General features: G+C 37.4%; 1 protein-coding gene and 1 non-coding gene across 5 annotated transcripts in view; both read right to left on the bottom strand.

Moving 5' to 3' along the window:
- GRM7 (glutamate metabotropic receptor 7) overlaps nucleotides 1–27,422 on the bottom strand; it is a 588,333-nt gene that overhangs the window by 260,686 nt on the left and 300,225 nt on the right. For all 4 annotated transcript variants that reach the window (XM_060766298.2, XM_060766300.2, XM_060766299.2 and 1 more), the window contains exon 4: nucleotides 18,935–19,089. In XM_060766298.2, the coding sequence (XP_060622281.2) occupies nucleotides 18,935–19,089 (155 nt within the window). The remainder of the gene's footprint in view (nucleotides 1–18,934; nucleotides 19,090–27,422) is intronic.
- LOC132769536 (U5 spliceosomal RNA) lies at nucleotides 27,031–27,142 on the bottom strand. The gene has a single exon (XR_010909482.1). It is a non-coding gene; the product is annotated as a U5 spliceosomal RNA (small nuclear RNA).

Raw genomic sequence — 27,422 nt, 5'->3', positions numbered from 1 at the left:
TCTTTTCAGAATAACTCCTGTGCAATGTTGTCTCTAGATGAATACCAGTAAAACATTGTGCAAATTTCTTATTGGTCTATTTTTCTTCCCGAACAATTAAATGAATATATTATTTTCACCCAAGGCAGAGATATATGTTGTTGTTCTTCTTGCTGTTGTTATTTTTACATATATTCCACCTTTTACCCAATAATGAGACTCATATTTACATATGTACTATGGATTAAAGAAACAATACATATTTAAAACTATACAAAAACTTAGAAATAAAAATATAAAAATGATTGAAAATCTATCGAATCATTTATAAAGTAAAGAAAGCATTGTGATACATTAGACTATCTACAAGCCATAAAACATTACTACGTATCATTAAAAGTCCATCACCTCTGAATAGGCAAATGCACTGAATAGCAGTGCCTCCTGAATATGTGAATATAGAATCAGAACTTTGCTTTTGAAATCCTCATATTTAAATCTGAAGAATCTATTTAGACTTTAAATCTGTTTCTTCCCTTCCTGTAATGTGACAGAACATAATTTTTTAATTACAGTGATTATCCTGTATTGTGTATCTGTTTCTTTTTTATTGTTGTAGAGCAAACTGAGAAAAGAAGGCATGCATTTGGGGGATGCACTGCTTGAAGAGAAAGAGACAGCAAGATTACCAAATTAATATGCCTGAGTAATTAATGTTTGAAATGCTCTCGAGTAATGGGCAGGGAAAGTATTCCCTCAAACAATGATAATCAACATCACTTAGCAATAAAATCTGAACAAAGCTGGAGGCTCCCATTTGCCAACTGTTGGGATCTCAGTTAAATGGCAGAAAGCAAGAATTCATCAGTGTATATTAATTTGTGTTGATAACATGTCTGTTTACATTGGACTAGAAGGAGACTAACCAAGGAAGAGGAGGAGGAAATCCACAAATCAAAGCACATTTGCTCATTTCAAAGGTGAAGAAGATATTCTTGATGTGTTCCAACATAACTGACTAATCCTATGTTCTTCCACTTTTCAAGTGCTTTTAAAACACCCCAGTTTCTTTCTTCATCTCAAACCTCCCACCTTTGTCCTCAGCCTATTTCCATTGCTGTGAAGGGAAAAAACAGTTTGCACTCAGGGTGCATCTACACTGTAGAATTAATCAGCTTGACACAATTAAGGATCATGTTACACATGCTGCCAGAATTGTCTCGCATCCTGGCAATCCTGGTGGTGTCCACTGAGGGGGCATGGCGAGTTGTCAACCCGCACCTCACATGATCCTGGCTTCTCCCCTACTTTATCACACAGGAGAAGCCTCTTTAAGCCATCTTGACTGATCTTCCTTATGGAAAGATGGGGAGCTTCCCATCATGCACTGCCGGTAATTTTTCAGTGGTAGCAGGGTTTTTGTGACAGTTCTGCTACTGAGCTGCCCCAGAAGTACTTTTACTGAGTGTGATAGGACAAGGTGGGCTCCTTGGGAAAAGGGCAAAAAACCCACCACCGCCACCAAATTTTGGATCGTGTGAAGAGGCCCTAACTGCCATAGTTCAATGCTATGGAATGATGGGATTTTTAGATTTACAAGGTCTTTAGCCATTTCTGAAATAAAGTGCTCGTGCCTCACCAGACTACAGCCCCTATGATCCATAGCAATTAGCTATAGCAATTAAAGTGGTGTCAAACTACATTAATTCTACAATATACATGCACCCTCAGTTAAGATATAGGGAGGATGAATGAGGTGGAATTTTACCCTTTACCATTAGTTTTGGACTAAATTAAACTGCTTCATCCTTTCCCAGCTTCTTGTGTTTTCCCATTAATATTTTTTGCCATCTCAACCAGACTCTTATTTATTTATTTATTTACGTTATTTGTATACCGCTCTTCTCAGCCAATTAGGCGACTCAGAGCGGTTAACAATAAGAAGTGGCAAAAATTCAATGCAACACCATACAGCCATCTTACGTCGCTTAGCCACATGTGTTTTAGTTTTCATATGTGAAACATTGAAGGATATGAACAGTTCAGTTACAGAATTGTGTCTGTCTGCTATCACTCTCTTTTTGGCTCCTTCTCATTTTGTGATCACTAGATATCAGTAGATACATACAATATAAAGGCAAGGCCTATGATAAGAATGATGGGAGGAAAATGCAGGCACAAGATTAGGTTTAGTTCTCTCTGTCAAAAGCTTCTGCTGATAAAGACACAGAGGAAAAATGTACCATAGAGACTAATGGGAGAGGAATGATCCATTTAATATAATTGTAAAACTGCTTTCCTTTGGAGACAAGGATGTGAATATGGCCTCTGAGAGATTTGTCTTTGTTTTGCAGATATTATTATGCCATACTAATGTATCAGGAATGGAACAAATATGCATTTTTACTAATATTGTGTCTGAGAAAGACACCACCTGACATATAAGAAACTCTGTTTGGAAGAAATCAGATAGCTATGAGGCTGCTACGGCATATTTAATGCTTTGGCAGTACTCCACTATGAAAAAATGCATGTGTTTTTTTATATTAATAGTATACTTTCTGCAAAAGATGTTTCCTGGACAGGGTTAATTTTATGCAAAAAACACTTTTCCCTGCACAGGAAAGATGCTTTCTGTTCAGGAAAACTATGTGGATTTCATATACAGGCAGTCCCCATGTTACATACGAGATAACTTCTGTAGGTTTGTTCTTAAGTTGAATTTGTATGTAAGTTGGAATAGGTACATTTTTAAGTGTTGCTATAGCCAAATATATCCATCTATCTATATTAGCTTTAGATAGCATAGGGAAGGATTAACAACCCAGTGGAGTTTGTTTTGCTATTTATGCCCCTGCTCAGAAGATTTCATCTCACTTTCTGTCCCTTTGACAATTGGATTTTGAAAAATTTGGCTTGTTGTGGAAACAAGGATTGGAGTTAACGCTTTAGTTGATTCAGCTGGTTTACTCCAAACGAGGGTAACAAACAGTTTTAGACCAGGGACACCCTTCCGTGCATCCAAATATGACAACTACATATATTGTATTGAATTAATCACTGCATAGTTTTGGGAAGAAGGAATCAAACTTTTCTCTAGTTCAGACTGAAAAATGTTGAGACCCCACAACAAAGTAGGAAAGGATGCTCTGACTGGCGTTGAACTCTTCCCCTCCTCTGCTACTCTTAAAATGTGACAACTGTCTCCAGTCTATATCCAAATTCTAACATGGTCTTACATGCTGAAGTGATATGCTGACCTTTAAGAATACCATGGACTCATCTTCATTCATACTAAATTTAAAGCACTGGCAACATCCTGTCATCACTGGGATACAAAAAGGCAATTAAAGATTAGCATTGATATTAAGAAAGCTGAGAAAGCCATAATGACCTTGGAGACATTGATAACAGGGAACATGACAGCTATTTGAAAACTTTCTGACAAAGCAGAATTGTAAAGGCATTTCAGTGCCCATGTTTTCTCAGTAGATTAAAAAGTCTTATTCGTGAAATAAAAAAAGATGTAGATTCCACTAGGTATGCACTATTCTGTATGACATTTCACATTATAGTAAAAACATATTGATGTTGCTATTAACTGCCTTCAAGTGAGCTTTGATTTCCAAGTAACCCTAATATCAACAATCCTTTTCAGATATTGCAAACTCTGGGCCACAGCTTCCTTAATTGAGTCTATCCATCTGGAAAGCAGTCTTTTTTTATTTTCAAATACCTTCTACCTTGTTGAGCATAATTATATTTTCTATTGGGTCATATATTTTTATACACGAAGAAATAGTAATAATAATAAAAACAACAACAACAATAACAATAGCAATAACAATGTTAAATTTTAGCTAGTTTATTTATTTTTATTTATTTATTTACAGCATTTATATTCCGCCCTTCTCACCCTGCAGGGGACTCAGGGCGGATTACAGTGTACACATATATGGCAAACATTCAATGCCAATTTTAACATACAACATATACAGACATACACAGAGGCTATTTAACTTTTTCTGGCCGCCAGAGGAGCTGTTGCTTTCATCGTCCATCTGCAACACTGATGAAGTACTTCCGCATTCCCCGCATGCTTTTTTGCTGGAGTGCTTTGCTGGAGTCTTTTTTATGGCCTCATAAATTAGTTAATTTAGCCTCCCCACACTTTAAGGTGGCACCTAATTTTTCTACTTGACAGATGCATCTGTCTTTTGGGTTGCTAAGGTCGACAACAGGCTACACAATTGGTTGGAAACCCACTCCAACCCAGGCTGGCTTCGAACTCATGACCTTTTGGTCAGAGTGATCTTAATGCAGCTGACACTCAGCCAGCTGCGCCACAATCCCGGTGCTTTACCCATAGTGCCAGCAAAGCTACAAATCTATTATCTACAGAACACCAAGAAAATGTGGACAGGATATCTTTTTCATGAATATTCTAAAATTTCCTTTTGGGTTTGGCTGGTTGCATGTACAGTATGGCATCTCCTTGAAAGCTATTTTATTCATAGAATCTGGAGTAGAGAATGTCCTGTACTTTTCTCTACCTCAACTGCCCCTGTCCTCACCTCAGAGGTAAAGAAGGAGAGGCAGCATCTACTGAATTTAACCTTCTCCCACACTGTCATCCCCTTTTCCTTTTGTGTCATGTCTTAATTATGTAAGGAATTGTCTAGATTAGCTTCATGCCTGAGAGCTGGTTGTTGTTCTTTTATTTTAAAAAGCACTATGTACAATAATGGCACTTTTAAAGTAGATGATGATATGATGATAACGACAACAATGACGAACAACATTAATAATTGCCCAGGCATCCTGAATTACCAGGAAACATTCCACTTTATCTTTTTTGTTTCTTTTGTTTGTCAAATTAACAGCAGCAGCAGCAACCATTAAAAGTTCTTGCCCATATTTACCAATTGTCAAGCTTTCTGAGTATCAGTGCGAAAATGAAAACAAATAATTTTGACTTCACCAGACAAATAAACAAATAACAGTACAACTTATTAAATGGTGCATAGGATGATGAAGGGAATTGACATAGATATATGGGTTTTAGTCACTTGTAATAACAGAGAACAAAGACTTTGTGACTTTTATATATGTGTCATCTTGCAGATCATCTAATCATGGAAATGGTAGTATCAGGGGAGGTCTAAGTAGTAACACTGAAAGAACCAATGCAGAATCCTCTGCAAAACTCACAGGTCATAAATGCTTTGGTGGCCATAAGTATAGGTGCTGCACACTATTAGGTACTTGGATGTCTGCCCAAGTTTCATGATTTTCAGTTCAAAGCTTTCTCTTAGTCCCACCACCATCATATATATATATATATATATATATATATATATATATATATATATATATTATTTATTGTGTCAAAAGCAAATTGAGGGTACACTTATAATGTATTTAAAAACACAAACCAAGTTAAAAACTTAACATTGTGCTAAATGTCCTTTGACCAGAAGCTGGCTACTTGGAGTACCTGATGGGACATGAGAGAAGCCTCCCCACAGGATCATAACACATCCACATCCCCTGGGCAATGTCTTTGTAGATGGCTGATTCTCTAACACCAGAAGTGGCATGCAGTATGCAACCAAACAAATATATTTGGTGTTGACACGGGTCTTCATGGTGGTTGTTCCCAGGTTTGGATCATTCTTCCATGGGAGGTTCTGTTAGAGCCTTCTTTGAGTCCTTTCAATTGGTGAGCAAATACCTTCTAATTTAAATAGGTCTTTAGCTCCACATTAATTATGCAAAAAGTGTATTTTACTTGGTGTCCTTTTAACTATTTGCCATATTTTAAATGTTTTAAAAGTGGTTTTAACTGTCATTAATCATAGCATATTTATTTAATTGTAGGAAATAATTTTAATAAAAGTTATGAAGATTTTAACTGTACTCCATTTTAATTTGTTGTAAGCCACTTTCAGTCCTGTATCTTCGTCAACAAAATAAATAAAGACTTGAATTCTGTTGTTCATTTTAACTATAGTTGATTCATTGATTCAATTGTATTTAGCTACGTATAGATGTACCATTCAACATCTAATTGAATGATTCTACTCTAGTTGGAACCAAGCAACAGGTTTCCAGTCAAAATGTCTTGAAGTAGCACTGGTGCTTTGTTAATCATGAAAACAGATTTGTCATCATGAATCACACAACATAAATATAAAATGATCAGGGGAATAAAATTGTAGTGCATGGGAATAAGCAACAGGTTAAAAGCAATAGGTTGAACTCAGAACTCAATCTTTCTGGTAAAGAATAGATCATCCCCAGCAAGACTGAAAACAAGCCACGAGAGTCAAGAAAAAGATCCACCCAGAGGAAAAGTGCTCTTGCCATACATCAAGGGAACCACTGACCGCATAGGGAAGCTGATGAGGAAATACAACATACAAACTATCTACAGACCCACCAAGAAAATCCAACAAATGCTATGTTCAGCAAAGGACAAGAGATATCCTCTCACTTCTGCAGGAGTCTATCGTATACCATGCAGCTGTGGACAAGTCTACATAGGGACCACCAAACGCAGCATTGCCCAAACACGAATCAAGGAACATGAAAGGCACTGCAAACTACTTCAACCAGAGAAGTCAGCCATAGCAGAGCACCTGATGAACCAACCTGGACACAGGTTATTTGAGAACAAAGAAATGCTTGACCACTCTAACAACCACCCTGTCAGACTGCACAGAGAAGCCACTGAAATCCACAAGCATGTGGACAATTTCAACAGAAAGGAGGAAACCATGAAAATGAACAAAATCTGGCTACCAGTATTAAAAAACTCTAAAATTACAACAGCAAAACAACAGAGAGGAAACAAACAAGGACATCTAATCACCTCTCAACAAAAGATTGCCCCAGGCACTGCCAGACCATCAAATGCTAATCAGGGTGGTCAGTTGAAACATTCACACCTAGCTCCAACAGACAAGAGTTCCTTGTCCTACCCTGGTCATTCCACAGATATATAAACCCTTTTTCCTAGTTCCAACAGACCTCACTACCTCTGAGGATGCTTGCCATAGATGCAGGCAAAATGTCAGGAGAAAATGCCTCTAGAACATGGCCATATAGCCCGAAAAAACCTACAACAACCCAGTGATTCCAGCCATGAAAGCCTTCGACAATACATCCCCACTATTATTTGTCATGTAAGTCCTCAGAAAGTAATCCCAAGAAACCCCATTATGTGTTTCTTCCTATTTCATTGGATCCCAGATTTTTTAAAATATCAAACTCAATTTCCCCCTAGTATCCAGCATTATCCTTTAACAAATTGTCTCTTTTAAAAAAAGTTATGAAGTCAATAGTCTAAAGTGAGTTGGAAAATTTTGTCCACCTTCACTTCTTCATATACTTTTGTCTGGGAAAATGACAATAACTTGTTTTTCTCCTGTTAATTTTTCTATGATTTTCTATTATGCATTCATAACACATACTCCATACTCTTCAGTGCTGTATATTCAACACATTGGAATTTGTAGCAGTCAGGAAACGGGTTTTGGAAAAGCAGAGCGAAGAATTAAAAAAAGAACTATTGGATGTCTCTGATTTTCTATCAACAATGAGCTGTCAAAGTAAACTCTTCTCTAGCAACCTTATTATCTTTTACCATTTGCTTTATATAAATGGTACAAATCACCAGTGACAAAAAAAGTTTGTTGTTGCAATCTGTCCGCAGAAAGGTTCCCACCTTATTCATTTGTTTGTTTATTCTAAAATAAGCTTTTGAATAGTTGTCTGGAGAAAATGCAGTTCTGTTTTAATGACTTTGTTGGTTAAACATGGGTCCTGTTTATTCCTTATCAATACTTCTATTGACCACCTTTTAAAGGCAACTTTTATAAAGTGATTATTACATAAGCAAATTCTCCTTGTATCTTGCAAATAAAATCTGACTTGATCTTTCACTGTAATTACATCAAATAAGAGCAGACTATATTAAGACTGATGTTATCTGACAGAACTTAATGCACACACTCTGAAGTCAACCTCCTGAAATTGTGGCAAATAAGTTAAATCAGGATTTCTTTGGCACTCAATGTAAATGGGCAGTATTATAAGAGGACAGGCTGGAGGTCAGAAGTTTCTCTGAGAAAAACACAAACATTTCAATAATCTTTAAAGTTCCTCCATATTAGCATACAATGATTTGAACTCAAAATTCTACATCTCATAAATGACAAAGTATGTTTGGTATTGAAATATAAGCAGAGAGATGGGGTCATATTCCACTGGAGATGCTGTTACTGTGTGCCTACAAGTTGACTTATGGTAACCCCAATATGCATGTATCATGGGATTACTTAGCAAAATTTGTTCCAAGTGTTTTTGCCAATGATAAAGCTTAGGATGAACTGGAATCTTGATCTCCAAAGTCCCAGTTCAACACCAAAACCTTTACACCATGTTGGCTCTTTTGAAACTATCTCTGCACTATGCTCAGCTGTTCTCAGAGAATAATATCTTACTAGTTTACTTTGTACAGGTCTTCTGACAATCTACTTCCCACTGGTCAATGGAGGAATTCCAGAGTTTGGCATTTTTAAAGACTTCAAACTAAAAAATGCAAACTCTGCCCCTGAGTCCCCTTGGGAGATAAGATGGAATATAAATAATGTTGTTGTTGTTGTTGTTGTTGTTGTTACTACACTCTGAGACAACTTGCTACATTGTTAAACTGTTCCTCCCATTAAAACCAGGGTGGGAATTTCCTTGCTTTTTTCAACTAAACGGAAACACAAAAATCTGTGGTTACTTTTTGTCTATGGTTAAATTTAGCGTTTGAACTATTCACTTTGCTTACTGTATATTTAGTTATGTTTAGACTTATATAAATAATGCTTCCTGACCACTAAACATATTCACTGAATATACTTATTTTCACATAGGAAAAATTGTTCTAAATAGAAATTTTGATAAAAAAGAAGCTATACTACAATAGCAATTTATTTGAGCAATACACCAGTTTTAACAAAGTCCAGCCATTTTGCACTCAGCGGCTGCTGCTATGATGAGAATGGCAGAACAGTAAGTACCATCCTGTATGTAAAAGCTATGGATATTTCTATCTCACAACCAAACTATTTACATGGACCTTGGAGAAAATTCAGACCACCCCATGACTTTTGATCATGAAAAACAAGGTTGTGTTAACTTTAATCAGCTCCATGCATCGTGTGGCTGCCATGCATCTGATTCACATCCCAATTCAGGATAAAGGGTCTCTTTAGATATGCCTTCAAGAAACTAATGGGTCACTTGCCTTTCACCTATTAAGCACTCAGCTTTGGCCCTATACTGAAAATTCAGAACCTGACTTCAATAAACCCTAGGTATTGGTATGCAATGTAATCATGAAAAAGTACAGAGCGTGACTTGTGAGTCAAACCTTTTGGTTCACATCTCTATTTGATCACTAACATACTGCATCTATTTTCAATCATTTTCAAGCTCAGTTTACAAAAACAACACAGCCGATCTCCATTTGCCTAGTTGAGTTGCTGTAGTTTTTGCGATCAAATCAGCTTTGACTTATGGCAGCCCTATGAATGAGCCACCTCCAAGATCCCTAGTCATCAACAGCACTGCTGAAGTCTTGCACATAACAGTGCTGCAGCTTCCCTGAATAAATCAAACCACCTTTTAATACCACCTCTTCCGTGTCTTGCACTTTTTACAGTATTATTTGCTATTAAGAGAAATAGTCCCAGCCTACCTTAAAGAGGGGTTGCAAATGTTGCTGAGAGAAATTATTTGGGCAGTCTGCAGTAGGGACAAATTAATCTTTTGGTTTCTCTTATTCATTCATTCTGGGTTTTTTCAAAGATGCATTTCTTCAATTGAACTTACAAATGAATTAGTTAACTAATTTTAGCATGATCATATGAAACTGAAGAGAGGTTGGTGAACACATGAGAATTACAACAGTGGAATTCCTTCCCAAGGAAGTCAGGTTGTTTATGATGGGCATCCATGGTTTTTGATAACAATGGTGAGCCCTGGAACAAAATCCCAGCAGTACCAAGAGCCCATTGTAGTGTTTTATGCAGCATTTGGTATTTAAAATGGAGATGGGGAGCTTTTCTAATTGTTTTACATTTTAAACAGCATCTGTTTTAAAACAGCTGTTTCTGTCTGTTTCCTAAAGAGTGTTTGAATGCTGTTTCTCCCATTTTTATACATCACTAGATGAGCCCAGGCAAGCTGATAGTCAGTAAACAAATTTGTCACTGAAATGAAAATATAAATAATTAAATATATAAAGAAAACCTAACGAAGTGTTATGTATCTTTAAGAACTTACATTGCAAACCTTTCCTAGTGTTTTTTCACTGAGATTCATGCAGAGAATAGAATTGTCTTCTTTTGAGGCTGAGGTTTTCAAACCTAGCCTTCCTGAGTTCTGGTTTAGTGTTCAAAGCACTACATCACAAATGTTCTCTCTTCAAATACCTACACTACTCAAATTCAACAGGTACTATTCTTCTTATACCCAGTCATTATACTTTATCAGATGTCAGAAAAAGAAACAGAGGACCTAATTCATCATCTTAAACGGAGAGACATACACGGGGTCAAAAATCCAGAGATCTTAGAATCCCATACACATAGAGTTGGAAGGGACCCAAATGGTAATCTAACCCAATCCTCTGATAAGCAGGATTATTCTTGAAAGATGTTCTCTCATCAACTCTTACAAAATCTGCAAAAAAGGTGGTAGAATTCACTCTTCTGAGAGGATTCATGTACATTGTAGAATTAATGCAGCTTGACACTACTTTAACTGTCATAGCTCAAGTCTACTCCATTTAAGAGCTAAGTGGATGATCAAAGGTGTCCATTTTGTTATATTACTACAACAAAATAAATGTATATCAGAATATCATTGTTTTCCATAGCAGATTTAGTTATAAAGAACTTTGTAAATTTGGGAAAGTATTTATTAAATAAAATAAGCAAATGAAACTTTATCCATCCCTATTCTAAGGCCTTTATATAAATCCAGTTATTAGCACTTAGACACTCACTGGTTATTATTATATGCAATGCTATGACTAAAAAAAATGCAATTACTTGCATAAAACAACCATTTAATTCTTTTTTGCTTCAAAATTTGCTTTAAAAGATTAATTTTCCAAGAATGGTAAATTAAAATTTGAAGAATTCGAAGATTTTCGAATGCACTTGGTCTAACATGAAAAAAAAATTACAATAGCAACTTTGGATTTTTTAAAAAAAAAAAACCAGGAAAGTGCACCATTTAAAATGGAAGAATTTTTCATGATTTCTGCTAGTCTACAATCACCAATACCACCAAACACATTTTCTAACAAGGAGTGGTTTATTCTATTCGTGTAGATAACAAAGGGGATGTTAAAATGTCTCCTCTCATTTCAGTTGGATGCTTAATCTAATGATAAGATAGAAGACAAGACAGTCTAATTTATGAATCTGTAAAGAGTCCATGATAAGGCTGAACAAAGAAAAAGGAAACTGTCAACAATCTTACTAAACAAACAGTGTTGCGTTGATGTGATGGACATCCTCTAATTAACACACAATACATCAAGTTCTTATCACTGTATATCCTCAAATGAGCATCCACTATTGTCCTGGAAGAAGATATCACTGTTGCATTGATGTCACAACTTCTATATTCAAGCAACTATATATAAAAGTGAAGCGGGAATATAGGCTAGGAATCCTTCTAAAGTACCAGATTCCGCAGCCTCAGCAACCATTTGAATATAAATTGGAACATATAACTTTCATTTATGGCAAACAATCCATCCTGTCCTAGCTCTCAGTTTTCACTCCTAGCTGAAGATAGGCCACGTTACCTCAGTTGTACATACTTCAACTAGCAGTCTGTACATGGCAGGGCATGCTTTGGTGTTTGGGGCACTTGCTTGTCATGTATATTTTTTCTACATGTCAATAGTTCTCTTATGACTTGAAAATGCAGTAATAGCGTATGATAGAAGGGAGTGCCTACATTCTGGAATAACTACTTCTGCAGCTCTGCAGCTCCGTTTCTCACATTCCAGCATGTTTGTCTTTGCCTTTTGAAGATGTTCATTCCATTATGAATAACCTTTGTTTTATTAGAAATATAAACATGGGTAGCCTTTCTTTAAGATCATCCATTGACTTCACATAGAAAATTTTATTCGCAAAGTTCCATGTACCTCCCTTTTTGATCTTTCTGCATTATTCTATTAAGATCAGTTTCAGGTAATTTGAAGGAATGTATTTTCCCATATGAATCTGACAATGTGTTGAGATCTTCTGGGGAGGGCATTTTCTCTGTCCAACTATCTTAGCAGGTACATTTGTTGGGAACCTGAGAGAAGGCATTACCAGTGCCTGCTTTCAGGTCCTGAACCAGAGAGGCTAGACTAACACCTTCCTAAATATGTTTCCACAGGCAAGTAAAAAACATACTATTTCAGTGGCCATTTGATAATTGCTTATTAAAATGAAGAAACAGGTCTTGTATAATACTGGACTTTAATTTATTGTTGCTTAATTGTTTATGATATATGACCTCTTCACATGCACTGATTTAGCCCTGGCCACCCACCGAGCCAGTTGACTCCATTCACATGATGCCAGCGCAGCTCCATGGGTGTAGGAGGGTGAAGCCGGTGCATGCCACCACCAGTGTAATACAAGAGGACTCCCGTGTTGCCATTGCAATGCATGCAGGAAGCTGTGCGCACTTTGTGCGCTCAATCTTCCCCCTACCTGATCACCCTCAGCTGGAGCCAAGTAATACAGGGCATAGGGTGTCAGGTTCCCCAGGCCTCTCTACAAAGTGGAGCACCTCTGGCAGCCATGTGACAAGATCATTATACTGATTTTAATTTAGAATGGTTTAATTGCTTTTAAATTTTTGTAAGATGTGGAATGTTAATTGTGCATATTTAAACTATTGTAAGCTCCCTTGAGTACCAAACTGAGGAAAAGATAGGTGGAGGCGGACTTAACTGACAGCTAAGCTATTTTATTCAGCCAGCTTCTCCTTGCCTGTCTCCCTAAGGATATTAACCTCTGGCATTTGCCACTAGTGTTCCTGGGGCTGTGAAGGGATTTGTTCATGGACTGAAGGATACAGTGGATGTCAAGTCAGAAAGAGTTTTATAAGATCTCTATATTTAAATGGCCAGTTCTTCTCAATATTCATAGATTTCTCCCTACAGATAATCTTATTCTGTTTACTGGTTCTATTTACTGAAGCTATGTTTTTCACCTTATTTGGTATTGCGGTGAGCCCAGCTAAACATTCATAAATAGGACTAAATCTTATTTGTAGTCCCAATTAAAGTTATCTGCTTTGAGTCCTGAGCCGGTGAGATATGAATTAAATAAATACATTAAAATAGATGCCTTCATAGAATAATATAATTGGTAGAGACCAGGGGTCAATCAGTCCAACCCATTGCCATGCAGGAATACACAAAGTGTTCTTAACTAATGACCACCCAGCCTCTGTTTAGAAACCTCCTGAGAAGGAGACTTCACTTTCAAAGCAGCGTATTCTACTGTTGAACTGCACTTACCATCAAGAAGTTCACCCTGATGTTTAATCTAGTGTTAATAGTGAATCTATTCTATTGATTCAATGAGTCTACTGTTGTTGGACTGTCAATGGGATTCAGACCTTGTAGGCACTGTAGACTTTATTATTTTAGTTATCTTTCGCTTCCATCCCTCAAATCTAGGAATAAAGAAAAAGCTAGCATATATGTTAAGCACAGGGAACAGGTAACACCCAATGACAGGAATGTGGAATTGAGACAAAGTCTCAATATGTTAGGTAAGATTATTTTATTCTTGCAATCACATTTTAGCCTAGTAATATTTAATGGCCTTCTTCAGGGGCTGTTAAAAGATAAAAGAAAGAAAATGAACAAAATCCAAACAACAAAAACTACAATTAGAGAAAAGCTGCAATTTTCAATTCCAATTTTATGTATATATATATATATATATATTTCTTGTATTAAGATTAGGTAAAATACCTCAATTTTAAATATGCTTATTAACCCAAATAATTTTGTACAAGTACAAAATATTACTTACAGTGCAAGTTTAAAACCGCCTACAGGGATTTTAAAAAGCTTTTGCCTGGGTCCTGAGAGTTTGAGAAGGAGGAGGCAGAGCATTATACTATCCCATTTTTTTTTCATCCTGAACCAAGGACATCCTTATCACAGCAATTTTACAATGCAGAGTGAAAAGTTATGGGGTATGTGAAAACTTGAAGTAGATAGATATACCCTAAGTCCATATTGAGATCATGAGGGACTAATGTGTCAAATCTCAATATCTAATTTATTTCTTTTTAAAGCAGGGTCATATCATTCTAGGGAATAAAGTTTCTCAAGCATGCAAAACTGCAGGTCCCTAAAGAAGTGATCATGTTCCAGGCAATTGTTACCAATTAAGAGGGAGCCAGTATGGTGGTAAGTGAAATAGGGATTATATTTCATTTCAAATACCAGACTGGAGAAGAATTATAGAGTTATTTGCCAAAATGCAAATAAATAGATCCAAGCCCAAGTTGTGACACAATTCTCCTAAAAGCCAAAATGACTAGAAACTGTTGTATTTTGGACATAGCATCATAAGGCATGATTCAGTGGAAAAGATAATGGTTCATGGTAAAATGAAAGGCAATAGGAAAAGAGTAAGGACTTCATCACATGAGGCTGACAAATCAGCATTGCAACTGGACTGTCACCTTTGTTGATGATCTCTATTGCATAATGGTATGTTTATCCTATTGCCCGTCTGTCTCTTTCCTACAATTCTCCTATCCCTAGTTATTAATGAGTAAACCCATCAATAATTCCTAATCCCACAGCATCCCTGTCATATACCATGGCATAGTGGGCCCTTCAAGCATGATAGCAGTAAAGTGACATTGAGGGTAGGATTATCCTCCTTTTTTGTCCATTGCTATTCTCAAATTGGCTGGTTTACTTTTACTTTTATATTTTATTTTCATGTTTACCTTTTGAAAAATTCTGGAATTACGGCGGTGTTATGCTCTCTCTCTCTCTGTATATATATATATATATATATATATATATATATATATAGAGAGAGAGAGAGAGAGAGAGAGAGAGAGAGAAACAGGAGTAGTGCAAGAAGGCTGAGTCCACAAGGCTGTAGGATAATGGTTTGGCAAATCAAGACAATTATGCTATTGAAGAGAGGAATGATATCTAAGGTATTCAACATGGTATGTACCCACTATCAATAACAATGCAACTATAGTAGAATAGTGGGGTCCTAAAACCACATTATAGAGGAATTATTTCAATACATGAAAACATGTCCCGGAGTTTTCAAGACCTTAGTACTGTTGATGACCAGGGATCTTGGAGTTGTCTCTCATTCATAGAGTTACCATCAGTCAAAGCTAACCTAATGGCAAATAACAACAATAACACAGTATTATATTGGTCTGAGCTCTGTATCCAAAACTTTGTATCAATTTATATTCATAACAACCCCTTTGCCTCATTGGAATGCATTAATGGGCATAGCAATGCACCTAACACAACAGTTCAATGATCAATTATTACAGTAGAACATGTAGGAAAGAGATGAAATGATGTGTTAATGGGTTTTCACAAATAAAATTGCTCCTTTAAACTTTTTTGGTGTAATATAAAGTTTAAAAGCCAGAATTTCTAATACATCTGAGAATAATAAGTAGTACAATAGCAGAATGTACTTAATAAAAAGAATGCAAATATTTGATCTTGCTTTGAGTTAGAAAGATATACAGATCTCATTTTACCATGCAGATTAGTCTCTTTGCTCTCTTTAAAGAGTTGGCCTAGGAGGTAAAAGAAATAAAGACACGTAGTAATAGAGGTCATTTCTTCTTTACACAGAAACCTTAGTGGGATTATGAAACCAGGCAGCCTACAAACATGAAGAGGAAGAAGTATGGTAGTCTCATGCATAGAGAATGACACTCTGAAGAATAAAGTTCATTCTCTTTTCATGAAGGTTCTCCACACAATTCAAAACATTGCAAAATCGGGGTTCTGCACTGTGAAAGAGCTTCAGGGAGAAGTTCTCTTCTTTAGGCTCTTACTCTCCATGAGAAGAGCACAACTTAAGCCACAAAGAAAGTAAGGACAGATGTAACACATTTTGCATCCTTGCATGTTGCAGATGTTATTTTTGTACATTTGCAATGGTAGTTGTCATATAGAAAGGTTTCTTTTCTTAACAAGTGAACAAAAAAGCAAACTTTCCAAGGAAAAAAGTATATTCCTGCACAAAATAATTTCCCAAGAGATTATGAAAGTGTGAAGAATCACAGCCCCATACTGCTCTTCTCTGTGGAATATACAGAGTGTAGAAAAACCCTTTGTCTTGTTGATAAACAAATAGTGGTAGCAGTGTTCTTATCCATATTATAAAGGATACGTTCCATGTTTCATGTTTTTTAAGACAATCCGCATGCAGAATTGTTGCTCCCAGGATTTATGCCTACGACATTTGGACTTGCTGGTTTGTTCCAATATTTAGAAGCCTACAAACTGGCTGCTGTGGGGCATCCACCAGAAATTCCAGTAGCTATTTTTTAAAAAAATAAAATAAAAAATAATGTGCTGATGCAAATATGTGCATCATTTGTACGAGTTTTTTTCCTGGGTTATAAATGTTGGTTCCTCATTCATTCTGTCATTTCAAAAAACTGGCAAAATTTGATTACAGGGCAAAAACTATGTTGTGGAAAGAAGGACATGGCCATTCACCCATTTATCAAAGTGTGTGACACACAAAGTTTTTGCTGTGCAATCAACTTTCCCAATTTTTTTATAATAGAAGCAATGAGGAACCAACATTTATAACCCGGGATCAAATCAACATTAAAAACCCAGTATTTTCTGAGTGCAAAGGACATACAGAGATTCGAAGATCCAAATCATCTGGCCAGAACCGGGATATTCCCATACATTTTTATCTCACAGATTTTTGGCTTTGCAGCGATTTCTCCCATGTTTTCAGCTGACATTGTCTAACCACCCTCTATTTTGAACCTTGAACTCCTAGGATAAAGGTACTGTGTGGATGGGTCCAACTGTAAGATTTAGGTTCTTCAAGTGTTTTTTTCTCTCTGCATGACTCCCCAAACACTCTCTCTTTTTGTACTTGGGACACTTGCTGCCTCTGAAGCTGCTGTCACACCAAATCTAAAAATGTATGCATCATGTTATATGTATAGCAAGTTATTGCTCAAAATCCCAACAGCATGTCTATAAACCTTCCAAAGGGGCTGGGTGTCACTTTCACAATATGTGAGCAAGTGGCTGTGAATAACCATGGAAGGGGATTGTTTCTAGATTTTGTGAGAGGCTTTGCAAATAAAGCGGTATCCACACAAGTAAGGGAATAATAAAGGACCTCATATGACTCATATGACCTCAGACTACTTCAACCAGAGAAGTCAGCCATAGCAGAGTACCTGATGAACCAGCCTGGACACAGCATATTATTTGAGAACACAGAAATGCTGGACCACACCAACAACCACCATGTCAGACTACACAGAGAAGTCATTGAAATCCACAAGCATGTGGACAATTTCAACAGAAAGGAAGAGACCATGAAAATGAACCAAATCTGGCTACCAGTATTAAAAAACTCTAAAATTATAACAGCTAAACAACAGAGAGGAAAAAACCAGGCACAGATTAACACCTCCCAGCAACAGATTTTCCCAGACTCAGGCAGGCCTTCAAATGCTAATGAAGGTGATCAGCTAAACATTCACACCTAACTGCAGCAGGGAAGAGCTCCTTGCCCCACCCCAGCCATTCCACAGATATATAAACCCATTTTTCCTACTTCCAACAGACCTTCTCAACCTCTGAGGATGCTTGCCATAGATGCAGGCGAAACATCAGGAGAAATGCCTCTAGAACATGGCTCTATAGCCCGAAAAAACCCACAAGAACCTAGACCTCATATGTGCTGCCGGAATCACCATGGATTGTGGAAAACCCCACAATGCCCAGTGGGGGGAATGAAGAACCCATCGCCTGATGCCCCACATCATCTGACTTACCCCAGGCCCCATTCCATGGGGGAAGTGTTTGCTGCCATTGCAACATGGGAAGCCTCCTGTGTTGCCGCCATGGCAGCATATGCCGGTTCCTCTTCAGTTTTGCTAGAGAGCCCTGCCAGCAGTAGATGTATGTTATGGGATAGGATCCATCACAAAAGTGATGAGGAACTGGCTTATATCAATGACTTTTACTCTATCTGATGAAGTTGATAGTTGGAAGTAGCTTCAAATGTTATCTAATTCAGGTCCTTTCTTACATAGGAAATCCATGGCACAGCATCACTGATCAGGAGTTGGAAGACATAACTATAATCATTATAGTTGAATATATAAACTGGATGTAACCCCTAACTAAAACCTCTTTTTGGTCACTGATGGCCAACGGTGCATTTAACAAGCACTTGCCTTAGGCATATATGCTTTACTATAGCCATTCTGTGAATATAACTGTGAATATACAATGTTCTGTCATCACTGTCAGTGAGGCAGACATTTCATGCAACTCCTCTTAAAAATAGAAGTAAATCAGAGTGCAGCCTGCAAGCTTCTAAAGTTGTTCCAAAATGATGACAAATTTTCAGCTGTGGAAATAACAAACTTCAGTCCCTTTTTGTATCATATGTGCACATACCATAAGGAAGATGATTTCTCTCAAATTAAGTTCTATTGATGCTGTTCCTCTGAATCTCACATGGTATTAGATATATCTTTCAGTACAGTCAGGTCCACAGTGTACATGTGCATAAAACATCTACAAAATTGGAGGAGGATGAAGAGGAGAAAAGGCACCGTGAGAGAATTAAAATGAAACCCTTACCTTCTATTGTTGCACGTTTAGGCAAAATGGTAATGGCTCCCTCAGCAACATCTTCATGGTGAAATATGGGGCTCATTTTGGAGCCCCAAGAATCTGATGCCACCCACAGAAAATGCCCAACTTGGCCAGCCCTTTTTGCAGCTGCAAGGATTTGCCTGTAGAAAAAAAATGTAAAATTCACCCAAATTTTAAAAGGAAAGGGGGGAATAAAAAAAAGGAGAGAAAATGGTACTTATTCACTTGGGACCAAAGCAAAGAGAAAAAAAGGTTACTTAATGAGCTGGAATAATGCTTCAATATGACTAGAAGTTCAGAGATGAAAAAAATCTACTAAATAATGATACTTCAAACTTGTTTTTCATTTTTTTCTATAAGGTTGGCTCTGTAACCATGGTACAATCAACTGCATGGTTTGAGATTGTTGGGAGGCAATTGTGTTTAAAACAAGAGGGATTTTCAATTTATTTGTCATGTGAACATTATGAAATGCAGAGAACCTTTTTTAAAAAAATACTCTCTCATTCTTAAAAAAATCAACCCTGGGTAAATTTACTGAGCAGTAACTATTGGGTATTACATGTCGAGAATCTCTTATCCAGAATTCTGGAATATCTGGAATATTCCACAAAATCTAAAATTGCCCACATGGGTTGTTGAAATAGTGAAATTTGTACTTCCGCTGCTTCAATGTACTACACACAGTTTGACTCAAACACAAAGTTACTAAAAACAATGTGCATAAAATTCCCTCCAGACTATGTGTATGAGGTGTATATGAAATATAAATGAATTTTGTATTTAGACCTAGATCCCATCTCCAGGTTATCTCAGTATGTATTTATATATATGCAAATATACCGTAAGTATTCCGAACTCCAGAAAAAAATTGAATCCAAAACATTTCTGGTCTCAATCATTTTGGATAAGGAATGTTTAACCTGTACTACAGGATTCAAAGAAAATTCACACTCTTGTTTATGCTTCCTGGCATTGCACGTGTATTATGCTTCACCAATCGGAAGTCAGGGCAAATCTGGAACATTGTGCTTGTGCTCTTCTTTATTGTTCAAATATTTATAATGAACATTGACTAGGACAAGAGACAGATTTTACACAAGTTGTAGGATAGAAACACTATTAGCCATAGATGTTATATGTTATCTTCATGTACAATGTACACTATGCCTTTTTTTTTTTGTAGAGCTAACACAGTCCTGTTGTTGCCTGCAAACATCTTGATACCCCTGTTGGAAACAGGATACCGAACTGATTCGACTCTTCACCTGGTCCAGCAGCTCACTTCTTAAACTCACTATGTGGCTTTCTAGTCTGGCAATCTTTTCACCAAATGGTCACTCAAATGTTTATTGAAAGACCCACTGCTGGTCATAGGTATAGATATATTGACTCTGGAGGTACAATATAGTGGAGCATGCAGCCATAGACAGTCACACCTCTGTATTAATACTAACGATCTATCAAATTTACAGGGAATTAACTGAAATTAATAGACTACTATAAAACATCTTTGAATCACTGCAAAATGAAAGGATGCTACTCTTTATTAGTAAGATGAAAAACATACAATGCTATAGCGGTTAGTGAGATTTCTTTAGTTCATGCTTTAAAATAAGAATGTATTAAAATTCAAAAATGTCTTTGTTGTAGTTCAGGGTGATGGTAACGTTACTACTACTGGTAGAAGGGAGAAGAGGTCTGTGCAGGTGTTAGAGGAGGAGCAGCAAAAGCGGATTAGGGAGATAATCATGGCCCCAAGTGATTCTGAGACGTTTGAGGGCTTCTCCGACTGTGAAATGGGGGATGGGAAGGAGAGCAGGGGAGTAAAGCAGGCTACTCGCGATCAAGAGTCTGACGAGGAGCTTCAGAGGAAGCGCATCCGGGAAATACTTAGCGCTCCTACAGAGGACGAGGATATCATGGGGTTTGAAAGGAGTGATGGGTCTGGGAGTTATATGGGAGAGGAGGATGAGCTGGATTGGACCCATGTTCAAGAGATTAGGGACATTTATAACCAACCCACCTTCAGTGATGAATTTGAGAGGTTCACAGGGGATTGGCAACCGGGGAGCACTTGGCAAGACCTAAGTCTTGACAAACGCTGGCAGAGGTGGAGAGATGGGTGCTCGGGTTCAGCTGCAGGGATGGAGGCAGCTGAGAGCGATGAGGAAAGGGTGGGGAGCTCATCATCCTCTAATGAGGAGCTTTAGGATAAAAGTGGGCTTTGGTTGTATGGCTCTTTGCAGAAGGCAAAGTGTCTCTTTTGGGATGTGAATCTTTGTTACTACCAACTCTCAAGCTTGGGTCCTTAGACTACAGATTCCTGTGTTGCTGTGTTCCTGTGCTCCTGTGCTCCCGTGTTTACCTTCACTCAATGGCTTGACTACGGACCGGTTTGACCTGGTCTGTCTCTTGGACTTCTCTATTGCTAACTTCGTGTTTGGCTCTTGCATCATTTTGGGACTACGTTTTTTGTCTCCTGTGATTGTGTTTTTTGAATTGTGTGAACTTTGAAGCAGATTGCTGAACTTTTCTGTTAACCCGGATTAAACAGCGATATATATATATAGATATATTTTTGTTGCTGGTAACGCTTCGTTTTTGATGCCAAATTACTACCTTAGTTCACTGCACTGAAGTTAAGTGCTTTGAAAGACTCTTTTTGTGTAATAAAGCTGTGTTTGAACCTTCTAACTTGTGTTTGGCTCTACTTAAAGCTTCTGGGTCTTGGCAGTCTTTCTACCCAGAATATAAAGGAATTGAAGTGTGAAAATTTCTACTTTAAAATGAAGTTGAGCATTTTAAAGGGAGACTTTTTCAACACATAAAAACGCTGGAATCAAAATAACTTTTTTTGTTTGTGGCATAGCACTTTAAATACTTTAGTATGTTAGACAGCAAACGCACAGACATACCTAAAGGTTCAATACATTGGACATATAACATTTTATGTCTTCTTAAATGCAAAGCATAGGCTTATTTCTTCCTGCAATTTATCTTTATTTTGCACTTTGTTCTACTTCCCTTTCTATTCCTATGGTAATTTTAGTTCTAATTACTTCTTTGTAATAGGATCTATAAACACAGGCCCACAGAGATTTAACTGCTGCTAATTTCATACCGAAAAATATATACAACTATTCCAATTTGTTTTGTAATGAACATGCAAGTATGAAATTGGCTGCTTTTTAAAAAGCAACTTCTGTCCACTAATAGGAGAGTTGAAATGGCTGTACTAAAGGGAGTGAGGGAAGAGGGTCACATGCACATCAGTGTTTCAGTACAACCACAACCTGTACAATAGTTATGATAGATTGACTGAGAGAGAAAAAACTGGTTGCATTATGCAAAATATTTTAAAAAGAGGGCATGGAACCTGCCACCTGATAAGCCAAGGATAGACCTAGACTGTTTTTGAGCATCTGTTTTTGAGCGTCAGGAACCCCAAAAATTTAAAATAAAAAAGGAAGGCTATAGCAAATCACCTCTATAGCAGTGGCAAATCACCTCTATAGCAGTAGCAAGGCACACATCTGATTTGGGTTAACATGACTTACTCCTAATTCTTCCTGTGAACTCAGTGAAAATCATAACTATGAGCCCATGTAAACAGTCAGTCCACTTCTAACAGCAACTGTTTCCCTGGCCATCAAGGTAATGAACATGCTTTTAATGCAGTTTGTTTTATGTGTTTATATGTATCCTGCTTTTCATCTTTGATGTTTAATTTCTTCATGCAAATAGTTTACTGTTGTTATTATTTTGTATTATGTCATATTGGCTTTGATGTATTTGTACTTTTTGGGCATTGAATGTTTGCCTTTTTGTGTGTAAACCACCCTGAGTTCCCTTGGGGAGAGAGGGTGGTTTAGAAATAAATATTATTATTATTATTATCATCATCACCACTATTACCATCCTATATTTCAAAACCTCAGATGGCTAGGGGAACACAAGATAACACTCAATGTCCCTGTCTTGTACTCTTCATAGAAGTGGCTAATGGGTGTGATATGGCTAGTGTTCACTGCTTATCTCCTTGAGTGAAGTTGACTGGATGCCAGGGTGATTAGATTAGAGAAGAGGGGAGGGGAGGGGAGAGGAGGTGATTTCTCCCTTTCCTCTACCATACCACTCTGGCAGCCTGGTTGATGTCATTTCAGGCAATGGGCAACCAACATAAGCTATGTTGCACCCACTGGTCACTGCTATGATGAGAGCAGGAAGGGCCATCTAGCAGCACTGAACCATGTCTGGATAATCGGGGCTCTTTCCCCACTCTGCAGTGGCTGGAGGCCTGGTGGTCAAAACCCTTCCTGGGCCAATCTAGAAGTTACCACTCCAGATAATACATGGGATAAAGATTCAAGGTAAATGTGCCCCCAGTCATCTGAGCTATATACTCAATGACATTGCAATAATCACCAGTAACAATGAGAAAACAAGAAAAAGAGATAACTGCGAGCCTTACCACTTCATCACACAGGGGTTTTTTGGCCTCTTACTCCTCTTTGGTCATATATCCTGAGGAATCCCATCATATGATGGCCCTGCCCCATTGATGGCTGAAGTGGCAAAGAAGCATTACAAGAAGTTTTCTCACCCACCACGGTTTGTGATCTGTGTTTTGGGTAGCTCCAACTGAGTTCACATTTTTTGGGCTTCTCCCTGATTGGGGGGGGGGGGTAAAGCAATGCAGCAATGCAGCAACATGCTTTGCCATGCTTTCTCCTGTCTGATGAGAAAAGGGACAGGGCACCAACGTGTCTTGTTCCAAAGCCCACTTGTAACAGGGGAAGGAGGGAGGGTGCAAGGCGCACTATAAGGTGTCAGGTGCAACTTCCATTTCACCAGTGATTTCTGGTAAAACAGGACCAAAGCGAGGGGGGGATCAGTATTATGAGGTCCTTTGCCTAACACTATGTCTCTAGAAAGTATAGGTATATCTCTGCATGTACACAGACACAAAAACACACAAAAGCTTAATTTCTTTGCTTTCAAATGAAGAATAATACACCGTGTTATGATTAAAGTGGCATGTGAATCAATATGTCAGAAAATCCTGCTCAATTGTTCTTGGTGCTCAGTCAGTTGAAATGTTGATACTAAACCTGGACAACTCCCTTTGTTCGTGTGCATCCACAGAACTCTCTTATGAAGCTGTCCTTCATTGATCCATCCACTAACTTAAGCTGAACACTATTGACATACCAGTGTTACTCTTATTCCAATTCAGATTACAGTTGTTCACTAATGATTTTATAGGAAACCAAGGAACCACTTTGAGTCTCAAGTGATTATTACATAGAGCAATGGTGCATATTAAGGGATTTATTTCCAGCTTCTTTGTGAGATGTTTTTTTCTTTCTTTCTGACTGCTAGCTTTGAACTGTATTAAATAGAGTAGAATGGATCTAAGTTTCATACTGGAGGTGAAAGTCTTGGTAAACAATGCCGTTTTCAAAAGCTATTCACAATAAAGGATTTTGTAAAAAAAAAATGGCATTTTATGCATAGGAATCAGCCTTTTCTTCATGGAAAACAAGATTTCAATGCAGAACATTTTCCTGCACAGAAAATGTTGCTGTTTAAGCAAATTTTACACAGAATAAACCTCCAATTTCAGCATTTTAGCATAGAAAACAACATTTCCGGTGTAGGATTTAATACTTCTGCATTGAAAAATATTTTTTCATGGAGAAAAGGCTGTTTTCTTGGCAAAACAACCATCTGTAATATCTTTGTGTAACAAGTATAAATCTGTAAAGATTTTTTCACTCTTTCAAACTATGTTTTTTAATGAATATTTTCAAATAATTTTTCCACACCAATTTTCAACATGAATGACACAAGTACCTGAAAAAACATATCTATAGAAAGCGGAAAAAATGTGATACATGAGGTAACTTTGGCTTCTCACCATCCAACATTAGCTTTATCAACCAAAGTTTGGAAATATTACATTTTGGACAACAGCCTTCAGCCAAAACGGCTACCTCATACTAATGAGGATTTCAGAGACCTGTAGATAATATGGTTTCATAATTTGAATCTACAGATATTCCTCAAGTTACAAACATCTGATTTACACATGACTCCTACTCACAAATGGCAGCGAGACAACAGGGAGTGAGAGGAAATCTACTTCTAGGAAGGGAAATCCAGTCTTGTAACACTTTCTCACCAATTCTTGTTTCCATGAAAACCCTATATTTTCAAAATCCAATTTTCACAGGGTCAGAAAGTGAGGTGAGGTGATCTGAATAAGAGCGCAGAGAGAAAAACAAATGTTGCAGCCGTAGTTAATCCTTCCCTATGCTATCCAAACCTAAAAATTAGGGGTGCATGACTCACCAAAAAGTGCCATATTTGGTCCCATTTTTTGCAGCCAGACCTCCTAATTTCCCCTGAATCCAGAATCACCAAACAGAATCATGCACTCCCCTACTAAAAATAACTTGGCGGGAATTACACTTAAAATATACCTCTTTCAATCTCCATACAAATTCATCTTAAGAAAAAACACTGCAGAGTCTATCTTGTTTGTAACCTGGGGAGTGCCTGCATTTTCTTACCCTGTTTCCCCAAAAATAAGCCCTATTCCGAATAAGTCGTAGCATAATTTTTCATGATTTTTGAGGATGATCAAACAATAATCCCTACTTCAAAAATAAGCCCTAGTTACAGTTCATTAAAAGTCAATTTAGAAAAAGAAGACATACCCTGAACATAAGCCCTAACACATCTTTTGGAGCAAAAAGACCCTGTCTCATTTTCAAGGAAACAGGGTAGTACTCATCCTCTCTGTTTACTTTCCTTCTCTTCTTGTTAAATACATCTTACTATCCTTACCTTATGTGGCAATTTAACATTTGCAGGTTTGTTAACTGTATTTTTTTTTTAAAAAAAGAGAAAGATACACATGCATTTGATATTGATTTCACTACCAACATCTTCCATACAGAAATGTCCTTGGGTGCCCAGGTAAATGATATGAGAATGCTATCAAATGATGCTCCGTGTCTGATATGCTCCCCCTGCCCCCTTATGTTGTTTCAAACTCTAGCAAAGTGGTATATTGATTTACACAAGCAGGAGTCACAAGTTTCCTTATGTTTCTCATTCTACCTGTACATTTTTGTGCAATGCAGACAACACCCTAGGGGTGGTGTTTACAACACAGCTTCAAATACTATACCATCATAAAACTGCTTGTGGAATTCAGCAGATAATAGAAAGGAAAGTCATGCAGCACCTAAAATAATTTTCCCCTGAGGTAACACACAGAAACAAACAACAGTCTGGAATAGTTATATTGCCTAGTGTTTATGGTGGCAATATTTCTCTTTTATGGGAACCAAAAATATTTGGAGACAGGGGATTTAGTTTTTATATAATACTGAATGCATACAACCAGGAAAAGGAAATACATATCTCTCATTAACTAAGAACTTCTATAATTGTTCTTTCTGTCCTGGTGGACATTACTGGGAGTGGGAGGTGAGTTCCGTCATGAAGTCTAAACCATAATTTTTTTCCATAGGTTTAAATCTTAAGGTCATGCATGCATTCTTCTATTCAACATGCAATGTTTCCTCTATTGGTTTCAGGCAAATATTAATGTTCTGTTTTATCTGAACAGGCAAACTTTCAGTTAATAATATATAATATTATATTCCGCCCTTCTCACCCCGAAGGGGACTCAGGGCAGATTACAGTACACATACACAGCAAACATTCAATGCTGCTTTGTATAGACAATACACAGACAGACAGAACAGAAAGAGGTGCCATGGAAGGTTGGGCTTGAATCCAGGGGATGTTTTGCTCTATCCTCTATGATGAAGAGCCATCAGGACTTCCTCCTTCCTTTTGGTCACCCAGCATTTTCTGATCTTCTTTCTTTGTGGCATCGTAAAATAATTCCTCAGCTTTTAGCGGTACCTAATTTCTCTAATCACAGCTAAAGCTTTTTTTTTAATTGCTTGGGTAAACAATCAGCTGGGGCTGACAGTTGGCAGCTCACACCATCCTGGGGCTTTGAACTTGCAACCTTTTGGTTGATAGATCTTATAATTGCTGCTGATTTACAAGCTGTGCTAAACCTCTGGCCCTCATAAATGTTCCTCTCCATGGAAATCTTTAGTAAAAGGCAAAAGATTTATATGATGTAAAGAGAAACCAGAGTATCAGTTGGGCCTTAACACAAGCCTTAGTCGAAACAAGCAAGCTGGGGACCCATCTAAACTGCCATATAAAATCCAGATTATCCACTTTGAACTGGATTACATACATCCTGTTCAATGCAGATAATCTTGATTTTATATGGCAGTGTAGATGGGACCTGGGATCCTAAATAAAAATCCACTTCAAAACATGATTATTAAGTTTTGGACACAAGTTGACTCCATGTTTGCCAAGTCACAACCAAACTATATTTATTTTGCTTGGATCACTGAGACAGGTAAAA

This window comes from Anolis sagrei, chromosome 2 (assembly GCF_037176765.1).
Source record: "Anolis sagrei isolate rAnoSag1 chromosome 2, rAnoSag1.mat, whole genome shotgun sequence".
Taxonomy (NCBI): Eukaryota; Metazoa; Chordata; class Lepidosauria; order Squamata; family Dactyloidae; genus Anolis; species Anolis sagrei.
Note: the sequence above shows the minus strand (reverse complement) of the source record. Positions and strands in the feature narration are given on the sequence as shown.